Raw genomic sequence first — 15,477 nt, 5'->3', positions numbered from 1 at the left:
AATCTAATCAATATTGCTATATCACTTACCAAACTTAACATAATCTCCGATAACAGATACTTCACTCAAATTATTCAACTGCTGCAAATACATTAACGTTTTCCTTTGAACACATGGGAAGGACATGTGAAGAAAACAGTCAATGTACACACCATTGAAGTTATCATTCGGATCGTTCGCTTCATCTACAGCGTTAGCACTATCTTCATCAACTTTAATAACTTTAGCATTAATTAGGACAATTAAAATGAGTTCTAAAACAACTGTTTTTAGTTCCATTGTTGGTTGGCAAATGGGAAACTCGGTTATAGGCTCAGATTATTTATTTTCTTTCTTTATAGGATATAGGGTCAAGTGCCATGATGTTGTTGGGAAAACTTATCATTTTGTTGTTTACTATTTGTTTAAATAACGTTGTGGTTTTGGGTTTAGAAAAGCTTATAGTCTGTCTAGATTTTTGCGGCTACTGTTTAGTCTGGTGTACCTTATTAGTTCAGTGTTAAGGTTCATTATTGTTTGGCAAATGTTTGAATGGTTGTAAGTTAAGGTTTCTTATCGTTGCCAGTTGAAACGATACTAGAATCATTCACAGGTTTTCTTAGTATTTTAATAATATTTCACGGATTTGTAGGAATGAAATTGGAAGGTATCAGGATATGCAAGGACCTTATGTTCACTTTACTGATAACAATAATTATTTGATCGATAACGGTTCAATTCCTGAATCAGTTAAGCTGTGATTGAGATTTTTTAAAAGGTTCCCTACTCTACGGTTATAAACATACACATTACAACCAAACCCGAAACAACAATGTTTGGATCACACAGAGTTGCTCCGTCCAGAAATCGAACCCGCTACACGTTGCGCGGCAGCCGGTTGTTTAGCCACAGCACCAATTGTGCAATCAATTTCTCATAGGAACTGTATACATACAATTTATTTTAATCAAATTAGGGACTTTATTGTAAAAGTACTTTCTACAGAATAGGCTACATTACTATAAACGTAAAAAAGTACAAAGATATAGAGAAACAACATTACGTTTAAGTAAAAATATTAAATTGTGCGTGAAACATATGAAACATCAGCTCTGACATTAGATCATTAGAAAACACTTTTGTCATCATAATCATTACGTTGTTATTACGGTGGCTCTAGTAATAGTGAAACTATAGCACACAGAGTATTATTTTTTAACATAAATATATTATATATCAGGGTATGTTTATTTGTAGGGAAACGATACTGCATTGTTGGTCAAATGGTCACAAAGGAAACTGTCGAGTAAAGGATTTCAGGTTGAATACGGTGTCAAAAAAAAAATTTTTTTTTCTTATTCGTATTCCTTTTTATTCTTGTTATGGAATAGGGGGCAAACGATCAGATGGGTCAACTGATGGTAAGCGATTAGCAAAGCCCATGGACACCCGTAACACCAGAGAAGAAGAAAATAAAATTACGAATCTTAGAAAGAACAGGTTTTTATTAAACTTTTAGGCATTAATAAATTAAATGAGCAATGAGGTTTTAAATATGACGACATATTTATAAAATATCAAGTTATAAAATGTTTACATAAATAAATAATATTTGGCATTTAACAAAAGCGTAGAATAGAAGAATTTTAATAGAAAAACATAATAAATATCACAGTTAGATATACTGCTTGCTAAATTTTGTATAATACATTCGATTAATGTAATAACAAAGCCAATAAATAAAGATATAAATAATATATAAATAAATATAGAATAAGTAAAGAATACATAAATAAAATAATAATTTGAGCAATAGATACCAATAAAATAAACGAAATAAATGAAATAAAAGACGATAGATAAATAAATAAATAAAATAGAAGTAAGAAAATAATGAACGGTGGGAGGAAATAACGATAGTAATAGTACACATATTATTATAAATAAATAATAGTAATAATAGTTAAATAAATAAGAGGTAATGAGAATCTTTAACACGCCTAACGATGAAGCTGCAATAAGTTAATAATTTGAAAACAACGATGGAAGACTTAAACTAAAGAGATTAAATAAATAAATAACCTTAACACTACATTTTATGATTATAAAACCATTCGAATAAATTAAGTTAAAAAATAAATAGTCACTACACCTATCGTTGCATTCATGTTTGATGGTCAAAATATTTCAGAAGAATTTCTACCACAGACAGTCCTCCATAGAAAAGGCCTTCCATAAGAACATTAATTTACAACCCATTATGACCTTAAACCACCATCACGAACACAACCATTCTCAAACAAAATCCAAATTCAAATAAGACTCAAAATCCTATGAAACATAACCAGAAACGTCTCAAACTAATCTTCTCAAAACTCAATACTTTAACTAGTAGTGGTGTCATAAGGCATGTAACTGTTGTAGTTCATGTCATAGGCTCTTCTGTAACCACCATGATGACCATGTTCATGTTCGTGGTGTTCCTCGTGGCTGTGGGAGTGGTGGTGGGAGACTTCAGGCTTGGTGATGATCTCGTATGTGGTGGACTTGTGTTCGCCATGACCCTTGAGTCCCACCAGGGCTGATAGAAGCAGAGACATCAGTGCCGTCATCAGAGCTTTGCCGGCAAGAAGGGCCAGTGCTCCAAGTGCTGCTGCTGCCAGGGTACCTGGAATTGGAGAAGGTAGTGTAATAGATGAATTTAAAATTTAAACCCATTAATAAAAGTTTATGAATAAAGAGCTTCTATTACATCAGTAGTCGTAAAACAAGTTTGAATTCACAAAGTTTTAGTCGTAGATATTGAATTATTATTTAACTGTGTGATACATTCAAAGCAGTCATGAAATAAATGTAGGACTGGTATATATTGAAATGAATTCAGAAGCCAATATAAAGAATTATGATGTCAGTTAAGTAACATGTTAATACAATTACAATATCTTTTACTTTAAAATTGTATAATTGAATCCCCCTATAGGCTCTCTGTGCATTTATTTCTGTTGTTGTCAATATCTTTTATTCAAAATCAATTACCTTTCATCATCAAAGCTGCAGCCAAGAGAGCGCCACCGCCGCCTCCCTTGCCACCTCCAAGTCCACCACCACCACCGCCAGACTTCCTTCCCACAGACTCCTTATCCCCCTTCGCCATATCCAAAGCCTCCTTCGTGGTCTGAGGGTCCAACAGACGGTACCTCAGAGAATGACCATCCAAGTAATCTTGGAGACGGTACAAGAGGAATCGGTTCAGCTTCTCCTCCGATTTTCCAGGGAACTGGCGAGACAACTCCGCAGCCATCTCCTCAGGACTAGGAGTGTTCGCTGTCTGATTCTCCTTCACAATGCTCAATCCAGGCAGAAGGTTCAGCTCATCGCGAGAGCTTAAGTCCTCCAAGAAGGACAGAGCGTGGATCTTCAAACATTTTGAGTTCAGCAAACTGTTGCACTCCTTGTGCAAAGTCCTTCCAACTCGTTCCGTGTTATTTGGCACATTTTTAACAGCATCGATAATTGCGTTTGGATCAGATCCATCGATAGCTCCATGAGAACCAACCACTAATGTAACAGTCACTACAACAGCAATGGATACACTTTTAAGATGCATTTTTATTCACGTTTTCACTGCACTGTTCCTATAAATTATTGACACATTTCCATGGAGGACGGCTGTGGACTGATAGATCTAATCCGATCGCAATTTATTATATACCGTTCATGATGACAAAAAGAACAAGAAAAGCGTTAAAAAGAGCAAAGTCGTTGCTTTTTGAACGTTATTGTGCTCGGCCACTTTCGTTCTGTAAATAAAAGATTGTTGTAATGGAAAAGTCGAAAGTATTCCGACCATTTTCGGTCTCCAATCGATAATCGGGTGCTGTTAAGATAATTGCATCGCTGATTACTATTATAGAAATTTTATAATTGATTACAGAATTGCTCCTCGAGAAAGAAGATCTGATCTGATCTGATTACGAATTAGATAAAGATTTCAAGATTACAATTTGAGATTTTTATCCTAGCTCTACTTAGCGATATACCATAATAATTTGAAAATGCGAATTCTTTCCAATTACGTATCACGAACCAAAAAGATGCACACACATAAATTAAGGCAGCACTTATACACTATTCACCTATACTATATCAGTTATGTCACGTATATTATTATCAAATACCAACTACAGTTCGAACCTTGCACCTAAACAGTGATATCAACCAGTAACAACTCATAAACCTGGGCATGGAACCAAAATCTCAACTGCAATAGTCACATTTGAAACTACTAGACCATCAAAACACTTTAACTTATAAGAATGAAAGCAAAAACCAAAATTGAAGCATCCATAAAAATCATTCGGATATGCATGACTAAACCGTGACATTGTATATCAAGCCAACGAGACGAAGTGCATCTAGTACCAAAAATATTTTGTATTATATCTAAAATAATACTAAACTGCATAACTGTGCTTATGAGAGAAGCATATCCATGTCTAATAACCTCTTGGTAAATTGGCCGTAACAGCCCTTCCTATTGATCTATGTTTGTCATTGTTTTTATCAAAGTTTGTTGCAATTTGTATATTTCATGTCTCTACATAGATTACTCTCTTACAGCACCTTATGTATTATTAAATTTAATACAACATACATACATAACCTCACGCCTGTCTTCCACGGGAAAAAGCAGAGGCAATAGAACGCCAATTGCTACAAATCTTACATACTTCTTCCGCTTTATCATCATAGTCTCTTTTATGTATGGTCGTTCGTTGCTTAAGGGTTTTTACTATCGCCCTTCTTTAATGTATCGCCAATCTTTTCGATATAAGTGCTCTGGACGCCATCTACCTCTAATAGTAGTAGCTTAGGTAAATCTATATCTACGTCAAATGTCAATTAGAGTATGATTTTATACCTAGCATCAAGTTTGAGTTACCTAATACCACATCTATTATGTTGCTGGCTTCCTTCCAAAACTTTTACTCGTCCATTTCTAATTCACCATTCTCCATAACCACGTCTACAACCACCAGACCGTAGATCCCATCAAAACTTTTACCATTTTAATATCCTAGAGTATTTCCATCACCGATCTCATCAACTATCGCCATCATTACGAATACATTTACAATAACAATAGCCACAGCTAGTTTATTTTTACCTCTTGCTATTGTGTTACCATTTGATCCGTAATCAACTTTTTTAATCGATTTTCTTATGCCATTAAAGTTGGCACGTATCATTAAGTTACTATTGACTCTTGTCGAATTATTAAGGCATCTTCACTAACTATAATTGTATTGACATGAATAAGTGCATGGTTCTTTTTATTTTATTTTGTTAATGTTGAAAGGAGATTTCAGATTTCTCTTGCTTATGTAGTCAGTCTCTGTTAAACCTGCCTGAGCTTTTTGAACTGCAATCTCCAACCTGCTTACCCAACGTGGATTGTAGCAATTATAAATATATTGTGTAAGGAAAGCACATAGTCTAAAAGTGAACTATCTAGTCCTGTTTTTGCTTATGTTATTATGTTACTGAGCTTTGTAATTACTGTACCTTTTTGAGGGGCAAAATCATCCAATGACTTTTCCCACCTTGGGCGAGCAAAAGGGGTGTCAGTCTCTAATTGACTTAAAACCACCCCGTTACTTACTCTTTTGCTTTTCGAGCCTGAGTCCCGGTAATCCTAGGTCGCAGTCCGTAGCTCCGGGTCGGCCCTCTTACTAATTTGACAAGTGTTACGGTTGGCTGTCATGCTTACAACCACAGAACTAATGACGTTGATCCAGTTACATTATACTTTAGGCTCTTAGTAGCTTTTTCTAGTCGGTATTGAGTGTGTTTCATGCAATCGTTTTTTTTTTATAATATGTTGGTTTTTCTCGATTTAAATAAAGAGATATTCTAATGGAGAACTTACAATAAAATAAATTATTATCTGGTGGTGTCCATTCCAAAATACGTTAACACACACACGTTTAAAATAAAAGACAATGTAAATGTAATCTAGAACTTTGCTCTTCATCATCTTATTAGTTACGAAACGCCCACTGCTAAACATAAATCTTCTCCAATGACTTTCAAAAAAACCGTTTGGAAGCAACCTGCACCCCATGGCTCCTTGATCAGTACCGGCTAGAATATACCAACAAATCAGAACGCCGAACGCGTTCTCGTTATGATTCCGTCGAACGTAAAGCAAACTCGTACTAAGACGACGTGGGTCGTCGTCTGTCCACCTTGAACATTCGTCGCTGCGCTTGCCAGTCAAAGTCAAAGTCACATCATTTATTCCCATTCACCATAAATACTTAGGTAATTTTGAAACGTCAATAAATAAAGAAATAAATAATAGTCTGTCAGTCTGCCCGTCAGTGAAGCCAGGTGCTCGTTCCAAAGTGTAGCTTCGAATGGAGAAGAACGAGCAAGAAACCCCTTTCGTTACTCTTTTAAAAAATATATGTTCACGAGCAAAACCAGAGGACTCAGTTTCACCACCGATGATTCTCCCTGTTATCTCTTGAATTTTTCCTGAATTTTCTTTGTTATAAACCAACGAATGCAAAACCGTGGAAATTGTTTCGTGCGTTCTGGAGTTATAGCGTCAGGAACTACCAGTACCAGGACCCGACTTATTTTTATATAATAGACAATTTCTCTGATACATAGTTACCTAATATAATTTACTGCTTACTTTTTCTCTTCTATTCGTATGCTGTAACATCAGACCCCCACAGTTCTCATTACATTGGTAATATCTGATACAAATAACATTGACTTTCTCTACACTTTACCTTTTTTTTTTCTTTTAAAAAAAGATAAAACTGCGGTGCAGTCCATCAGTGAATGAAAGTTACTTGTCTTTTTTTCTTTTTCTTTTAAGATAATGAAGGGAATAGTACGGTGGGTTTGTGGTGTCTTTTTGTGAGTAAGGGACGAATGTAGACCGTGGATGAGATTTTGTGGGAGAAAATGTTGATGGCGTTATGTTTTTTTTTTAATATTTTGTTTTAACTTTTTGTTCTAGTGAATAATAAAAATAAAAGTTATGAAAGTGAGCTGTAACGTATAATTTGTATATTTTTTGGGTTATGTATCGTCTAGTTTGAGTTATTTTTTGGCTTTTAAAAAGCTTTGCTCCACGCTAGGATTTTCTCCTGTAATTTGTGACAGACATGTACTGCGTATAAGTAAATTGAAGTCATTGCATACCATGATGTTATAAGGGTGAAATGCAAGTAATATTATTGTCACAGATAAAAGTATATAAAGTTATTTTATAATAGAAGTTTTCATGTAGAAGATGAAACAAGTAGAATAAAATAATTACTGAAGTTGTTACAGGAGTTTATGAATGAAACATTACATTTTATTACAATTCTTTTATTTTCTTTTAGTGCTGAAGGATGAACAGTCAAACATACATACATATAACAATATATACACAATATTTACATATTAAACAATAATAGGATATAAGATATAGTATTTTTAAATATAATGACAATGACATTAATAAATATAATGACACAATATGGAACATAAAATATAATTAAATCTGACAAATAATATAAAGTATGTATATAAAATGTTATACAATATATAAAGTAACAGAAATGACTAAATATTTCATAATTACATACATAAATAAGCGGTTAGACGTATAGACATGATACCATAATTAATGTAGTAAACATAAAATAAATAAAAATATTTACATAACAAAACATAAGTTACAAAATAACAATAAGAAATACATTTTATCATAAATACACAATGTCATGATTAAAAAATACATATTCACATAAAATAATAAATTATTCAGTTAAGGAAATCGTGGACTTAACCTAATAATAAATAATTTCAATAAATAGCGAGTTTTTTCGTTACGTTTTCGTAAATTACAGACTTCGTTTTCGTGTTAATTAAATTAATTTAAAATCATTCATTTGAGTTTCATTGTTCATGAAAATCATAGATAAAAAAAGATCAAAACAAAACAATAAGAAATAAAAAAGAGATATCAGACTTGTAAAATAAAATAAAATAAAATAAAATAAATATCAAGTAATAAAAAAATAAATAAACAAAAAATCACAAACAACGAACCAACACAACTCAAATAAATGATCAAATAAATAAACTCATATTTGGATCTCTTAACGTCTCCTGGCGTTCATGCTCCTACCGTATCCTGAGTGTCCATACCCACCAACATCCTCATGAGCAGTGGAGTGAGAATGAGAGTGAGTGTAGATGGGCTTAGAGACTATCTCATAAGTGGTGGATCCTTTGCCTCCAGAGAGGGACTTGATGCCGATGATGGCTGACAGCAGGAGAGACATCATGGCCGTCATCAGGGCTTTACCAGCTAGCAGGGCCAGGGCTCCCAGTCCCATGGACATGAGGGTTCCTGTGGAAGAAGATTGGTGGTTAGATTTTTAATGAAAATTATTAAAAGCTATGAAGTGATTTTTTTTTTTAAGAGGGGAAAATCATCCAATGCCTTCTTCCGCCATAGCGAAGGGAGGGTGTGTCAGACTCTTACTGACTAAAAACGACTCCGTTCTTACTCCTGCTTTTCAAGCCGGAGCCTCGGTAAACCCGTTAGGTAGTCCGCAGTTTCGGAGTTTTAAAGTTTGAAGGAGAGTGTAGAATAATTATAAGTTGATTGCATGATTGTTAGAATCAATATAACAAAAAAAATATATATCGAATTTGTTTGCCCCATCTGTATTCAAAAACATGAGTCTAAGAACGAATTAAAATGCTGTATATTTTTTGTCATTAATGTGAGTGATCAATCATTAGACATTAAATCGATAGATGTGAATTTAAACTCAATATACAAAACAAAATAAGAATAACATCATGATTAATGTGTTGTTATTACAACACCTAATTAGTGTTAATTCATCAACACTTCATAAAAGTTAACCTACAAAGATAAAATTGCAAAGATTGCAAAAAAAGTAGCAGAACATTAGCATAATAAAGAGGAACAAATTGAAAAGCCGTATAATACATTACGCACGCTCATTAGGTAGATTGCCTACAACTTTTTACTTAAATTACAAAGTAAAAGTTAAAAACAAGCTGTAGGTATGTCTCAAATGACAACCAACAATTTTCTCAGTTCATGCTCTGTTTGTCAACAGAACAACAATTTAAAAAAAATTGAACAAGTACAAAGTCTTGACAATGCTTTCGAAGTAATTACATACGGATTGATTGTAGATAAAAATTAAGTGGCAGATTCAATTACTTGGTAATCTGGTATACAGTTTTCTGTGACATTGACATTGTAGTATTTTTTATACAATGCAACGTAGGGGCAAGTAATGCTGCTACACAATGTACAGTCATTTTTCACCATTTGTGTTATAAGTCCCATGTAATAAGGGGCGAGCCTATTGCCATTTACTGGACACAATTCCAGAATCCGTGCAACTATTAAGAAATTTTTGAAAAACCGAAAAAAGCTCGTTAATACTTCGCCCAACCCAGGAATCGAAACCGAGATGAGGCAGTCATCAGTGTATTTTTTTATCTTAATTTAATGCTCGTAAACTTGTTATGAGACTGGCTTTACTATAATTTATCGAAATCAACTTCCTATATGATTCTACGAATTTAGAAATGCGATTTTTAAAATAAATAAAAATAAAGTGTTTGTTTGTAAATACTTCAGAAAGCTTTACATGAAGCTTTTAGTTGATACATCATTGTTTTATGCACACGGCTGTGTATTTTACTTATCGCTATATTGCATTCCATTGAACCAACACTTGAGTAAACATTGGTTTCAACCACAAATTATTGCCAAAAAGTGATTTATAGATTTAAAATTATAAGGCTCTTTAGGCTTCAGAGCGATAAGGGCACATCATTTTAATTTTTCTTCCAAGGTCACCTAAAACAACACATTGTAGTACATGAAGCTAGCACTAATGATAATGTTGCAGCGATAACACAGTCTGATCAAAACCATTTCCATCAACCGCCATAATTATAACAGTTTTCTTCTTTCTCGTACTATATGGCGAGAAATCTATGAGTCTTCGTTTGTTTTCTTTTGTGTCTTTAACATTACCGTAGATATTTTTATGGCCTTTATATTAGTGTTGAAAACTTCGATACCATTACATTATCCATAAAAGAGTTTGATTGGTATACATTTTAATGTTTTCTTTAGGTCTCTAAAAGATTTTAAGTAATATTTATTGTAGCTAGTTCTTTTGGCAGTTCACATTTATAAGTGTAGCGTCAATAGCATTGTAGACCAATCCAATAAACGTATTACAGTTTTTTACTACCATTGAAAGTATAAGCAAATTAGATTTTCAGAAAAAAATGGACGGCTCTATTTCTTTGATGAAATAGCTTACGTAAATGTTACATGTAATTCATTTGTAATTGTATATGAAGTTGTAGGAAGAAAAAATCGATTCCATTGAAGAATGAAGTAGTCATTGAAATGGAATGTTTCAAATTTGATCTTAATAATGTGCAGGATCAAATCACTACAAAAGTTTTTGAGTTTATTGTGTAACTTTTAATCCAAGTTTGACTCTTAAATAAAATGTTTTATTTCATTTACAAATTCGATGCTCTGATTACTTGAGTCATAGAATACTAGTTAGCAATTAATAATATTGGAGATATAATTAAATACTACTGCTTTTTCATTAATTGCACTAGCGATCTACTAAAGTTAAAGGTGCTTGACTCAGACTCTGATCTACATACTTTAGCAAAAAATATGCTGTCTATGACTAATTATCGAACTTATACTACATATATTTTTGGTTTGCATTATTTTTTGTCAGTTTATAATATGTGTAAAAAGTCTCAATTTATATCTCTTAATTATATTGACAATTATGCCACTGATCCATTGGATCAATTTTTAATTACATTATCAGTTATGCCATTATTCCAACAGAAACAAAAAGCAATTATTTATAAATCTATTCTCCATTTCCTTTAAACTTACTCGTCGATGTATCAAATGTCATCTGCCTTCATTTAGATCGCAAAAAGTGCTAATGTATATTGATTTCCTCCAACTGTTACTGTCGCATCTAAAAGTAGGTCGTTGAAGACATATTTTAAATCAATTTTTATATCATTGTCAAAATATTCCTTAATAATGTCGCAATATTCTTTTTCTACCTCAACAACTCCTTCGTTAATCACTTGACTACGAACATACCTTTCATCAACAATCCAGCGGCTAGCAAACCTCCCATTCCTCCTTTCTTGCCGCCCCCGAGTCCACCTTTACCCCTCGCCTCTCCAACCAAAGCTCTGGCCTCTTCAGCGGCATTCTCATCTAACAACCTCAACTTCACAGTATGTGTGTCCAAATAGTTTCCAAGCCTATACAGCAGGTATTTGTCCAGTCTCTCATCTGGCTTCGAAGGGAACGACCTGGCTAGTTCAGCAGCAAACTCTTCAACCTTGCTCCCGTTTTCTTTGCTATCTTCTTTCACAACGCTCACTCCAGGAAGAAGACGAAGCTCTTCTTTCGCACTGAGCTTCTCAAGCATCGATATGGCTTCAATCTTCAAACACGTTGGACTGAAAATCCCACTCGTGCAATCCTTTTTCAGCGCCCTCGCCGCACTTTCAACATTCGGTTCCACTAAATTCTTTGGAGATTCCCCAATTTCTGGGTTTGGCAGTGCGTACACTGCTGTTATAAAAAACAATATCGATATGAGGTACATGGTGGACGTCTGTATCGGAACGAATGCTGATACACTTTGATAAGCAATTGTTTCGTCCACCTTTTATATGTCTCACATAGATGTATGATTAGTACGGAGTACTCTTATATCCATTATATTTTCATAGAAGGCTGACTGCAAAAAGTTCCGTTTCCACAATGTGAAATAGACGCTGTTCTCCAAGGCATATGGTCGGTTTTAGATTGTAGTTTCGGTAGGCGTAAGGTTTTCGTTTATTATCGCATGCAGTCATTGGAGTAGGCGACCAATGTAAATGTATAGTAATTGTATGGGTTTTTAATATTCTAAATACTTTATTACAATTTTTATTTTTTATTTTAGAACCCAACAGATATATCAGTGATTCTAAATCTCGATACTTGGCTATATAACAATCTTTAAAATGTATCATAGTAAATACGCAATACGAATTTTATAAGGTACAAAATCGCATAATCTTTTATATGAGGGTTTCAGTTTTTTGAAATTTCATCTCTGGCCCAGTACTTACTCAAATAATTTCGTTGCCTTTCTTACTCTAATTAGGATCATTATCAGTAGTAATTTGAATCTTATATCGTTTGAAAATTAGAGTCTGAATTTCATTTGCCTTAACTAATACATAGTTTCTTTTCCATAATTGCATGTGAAGAATATCTAAAACTAAACTGAAAGTTGTTAGTCTAGACTTTTTCACTTTTATTTTAGACTACAAAATCATCGCGTGAAAATTAGCAATGTTGTTAATTTGGCCAACTAAACTAAATGTGCTTGTTCCATGAATGGAGGCTCTGTCTGTCTTACGGTATTCCTAAAAGCTCTTCATGATCTCTAATCGATATTATAGTTGTTACACGTCGTTGCTCGAGTGGTCGACTGCTGGGCAAGGGGTTTCAGGTTCGATCCCCGGGTCGTGCAAAGTATTGCTAGGTTTTTCGAAAATTTCTCAGTAGTAGCACGAAGTCTGGAACTGAGCCCAGTATAATATGGCAATACGGTCACCTCCACTTACATGAGACTTTTAACACAAATGGTAAAAAGTGAGCGTATATTATACAATGGAATAATGGAATTACGTGCCACAATGTGTATCTCTGCCTACCGTTTTAGGTATCAAAGCATAAATTTGTATTTCCATTATTCATGTGCGGAGATTTGTATTTTTATCTTTCTTTAACGCCATAAACATTCAAACATTCTCATATCACTCTCATAACGTTCATTTTCAATCCAACATCGTATATTATAGAGAAAAAGTCATTACAAGACACCATCTGTACTGACACAATCATAGGAGAAATTCTTCACTTTCTTATAAAACATCTTGATGATAAGGACCTTATGGGTTAGGGCAGAGCTATCAGAGCGAGTAAAATGATTTGGTCAGATAGCATCTTTGAACAAAATGGTTGCTCACGCTCGTGTGCCCTCAAACTTGTGTTTTATATTAAACTTAATATCAAAGATTGTAGTGGTTTGTCAGGATTATTTACCTGTTATGGTGTTTGAAAGGGTTCGGTAATTCAAGAAAAAGAAGTTTTGAAGACTGAAGGGAGGATAGAAAGTGTGATATGTATGTATATGAGTTAAGTTATTGAATCTAGAGTAGATTTTTTTCTGTTACTATAGCTTCTATAGATACTGCTTACATGTAAATATTTTTTGCTGTTAACAGAAGTTTTTACATGTAACTTTAGATTATTCATCTAAGGAGTATCTGATATCATATTCTTAACATTTTTTTTAGAAAGAATCAAGATATCATCTTCAATCTTCAGAACGAAATCGAGGAAAAGCAGTACCAATCTAATAAACTTGTATAAAAAGTAGTTCAATTTTTTTTATTTGGGATATTGACGAACACAATAGCGAGGTTTTTAGATTGCTTTTTAATAACGGCTCGATTTATTTATTATTATTATCATGTTAATGATGGTGGGAACAGTGTTATGTCTTATATTGTCTTACTGGTTGTAATCTAAGCAAAATCCAATTTTCGAGATTGATTTTTGATCGATTTATAGTCACTAGTACTGAAAGAGATTTTTTTGCACGTTACACTCCGTCCACTCGTAGTAAAATTTTATTAGCTTTTCGTTACTCAGAGCAAGATAAAAATCTACATTATTTAAGCCGAATAATATAATTGCACAATAATTTTATTCAGGCTTTCGTATGTATATTTCATTCATGTTTTTAGGATTTTTTAGTTACCAACTGTACCTACATAATTTTTAGTAAGTAAAACAACTTACCCTTCATCATCATTCCCATAGCGAGCAGACCTCCCATACCGCCCTTCTTGCCACCACCAAGACCCATGCCTCCCTTTCCTCTGCCTTCAGCCATGGCAGTCTTCGCTTCTTCCACAGCATTGTCATCAAGCAGACGCAGTTTCACTGAGTGACTGTCCAGGAAACTGCCAATGTGGAACAGGAGGGACTTGTCCAGCCGGTCATCGGAGTCAGTAGATAGAGACCTTGCCAGGTCCGCAGCAACCGCCTCGTAGTTAGTTTTAGAAGTATCCTTCACAAGACTAACACCAGGAATCAAAGACACTTCATCCTTGTTGTTCAGTTTCTCCAACAACGTGATAGCTCCCATTTTTAAACACCCAGGACTCAAGAGTCCATTAGCACAGTCCTTTTTAATTCCACGAACTTTGTCCACTGCACCATCGTCACCAGGGTTGGGGAGAGCCACTGCACTGGCCACGGTGATCAAAATGATATACTTGTACATTTTTAATGGTAACACGTCCACTTTGGTCAGTCCACACTGAAACTATGCTCATCTTGCATATTGTCACCCTTTTATATTTGATGTTTGTGGTCAGCCAAATGATTGCTCCCAGTTCGCGTGTAGTTCCATTCTGTGTCTGGTTAACTTTTTTAAAAGTTCAAAAATCATCATTTGATTCCATATCAACCTTAAGATCAAAACCACAAGCCTCAATTTCAACTGCATGACTATCCGTTTTGGCTTATCTAGCTGCAAAAATAAATTGGTTTTTGCGAGTTTTTGGTAGGGCAATCAGCAAAAGTTAGTACGATTGCTAAGCATCTTTGATGCGGATTAGTTCCATATGCGCTAAGTATGATGGTCGTTTTTTGCTTGGCTGTTTTTTGCAAGTGCATTGTATAGTTTGGTTTAATGTACGAGTGAATGCAAAAAATAACACTAGCGAATAGCAGAGTGTGAGTAGCGTTGATTTTGTTTTATTTTCAGATGATTCAGAGTAGATTATAATTCGTAATTTCTAACCATGTTTAATGCTTTTATAAGTCAAGAATTAAGACTAATCACTGAATTTTGCTTAGTCAGGGTAGTTTCACTGATTTAAGGTATGACATGTACCATTTATTATAAAATGGTTTATGTTTAAGTTTTGTAACATACTTTGATCTGAGTGAAGTTTCCTGTACATTTTTTTAACTATGAATGGATTCAATCGATATAAGGCTATTCAATTGCTGTAATATCTAACGTATTCATACAACACATAAGTTCCTCTACACCGCAACTTATGTAGATCGTTCCGTGTCAGGCGTGACAATACATAAAGCTCAGCTGAAAATAATTGCGGAAAATCACATACTAATTTAATCCCTGGTTTTATTAAAGATAATATGGACGTGTATTGTTTATATTAGGATTTCATGCTTCCTGCAAAATATTAAGTATTTCAGGCTCCAGAATAAATATATATTTTGTAGAAAAGTCTTCATCTATACCTCGTGCCAATTTTGTTAAAATC

At 34.0% G+C, this 15,477-nt stretch overlaps 2 protein-coding genes across 3 annotated transcripts; both read right to left on the bottom strand.

Moving 5' to 3' along the window:
- Window positions 1-1,457: 1,457 nt before the first annotated feature.
- Window positions 1,458-3,675, bottom strand: LOC118270655 (uncharacterized). Its single transcript, XM_035586393.2, has 2 exons — window positions 3,016-3,675; window positions 1,458-2,647 (listed from the first exon to the last, which is right to left on the bottom strand). The coding sequence occupies exons 1-2, from the start codon at window positions 3,584-3,586 to the stop codon at window positions 2,364-2,366; spliced, it is 855 nt and encodes a 284-aa protein (XP_035442286.1). The 5' UTR covers window positions 3,587-3,675; the 3' UTR covers window positions 1,458-2,363.
- Window positions 3,676-7,355: 3,680 nt separating this feature from the next.
- On the bottom strand, window positions 7,356-14,512 carry LOC118270538 (uncharacterized). Of its 2 annotated transcripts, none has more exons than XM_035586150.2 (2): window positions 13,976-14,512; window positions 7,356-8,401 (listed from the first exon to the last, which is right to left on the bottom strand). In XM_035586150.2, the coding sequence occupies exons 1-2, from the start codon at window positions 14,460-14,462 to the stop codon at window positions 8,148-8,150; spliced, it is 741 nt and encodes a 246-aa protein (XP_035442043.1). In that variant the 5' UTR covers window positions 14,463-14,512; the 3' UTR covers window positions 7,356-8,147. The 2 variants fall into 2 exon arrangements, with proteins under 2 accessions (XP_035442043.1, XP_035442042.1); XM_035586149.2 differs by lacking the exon at window positions 13,976-14,512 and adding an exon at window positions 11,204-11,801.
- Window positions 14,513-15,477: the final 965 nt, after the last annotated feature.

The sequence above is a fragment of the Spodoptera frugiperda genome, chromosome 13 (genome assembly GCF_023101765.2).
Source record: "Spodoptera frugiperda isolate SF20-4 chromosome 13, AGI-APGP_CSIRO_Sfru_2.0, whole genome shotgun sequence".
NCBI classification, from domain to species: Eukaryota; Metazoa; Arthropoda; class Insecta; order Lepidoptera; family Noctuidae; genus Spodoptera; species Spodoptera frugiperda.
This window is presented reverse-complemented; position numbering and strand designations above follow the sequence as displayed.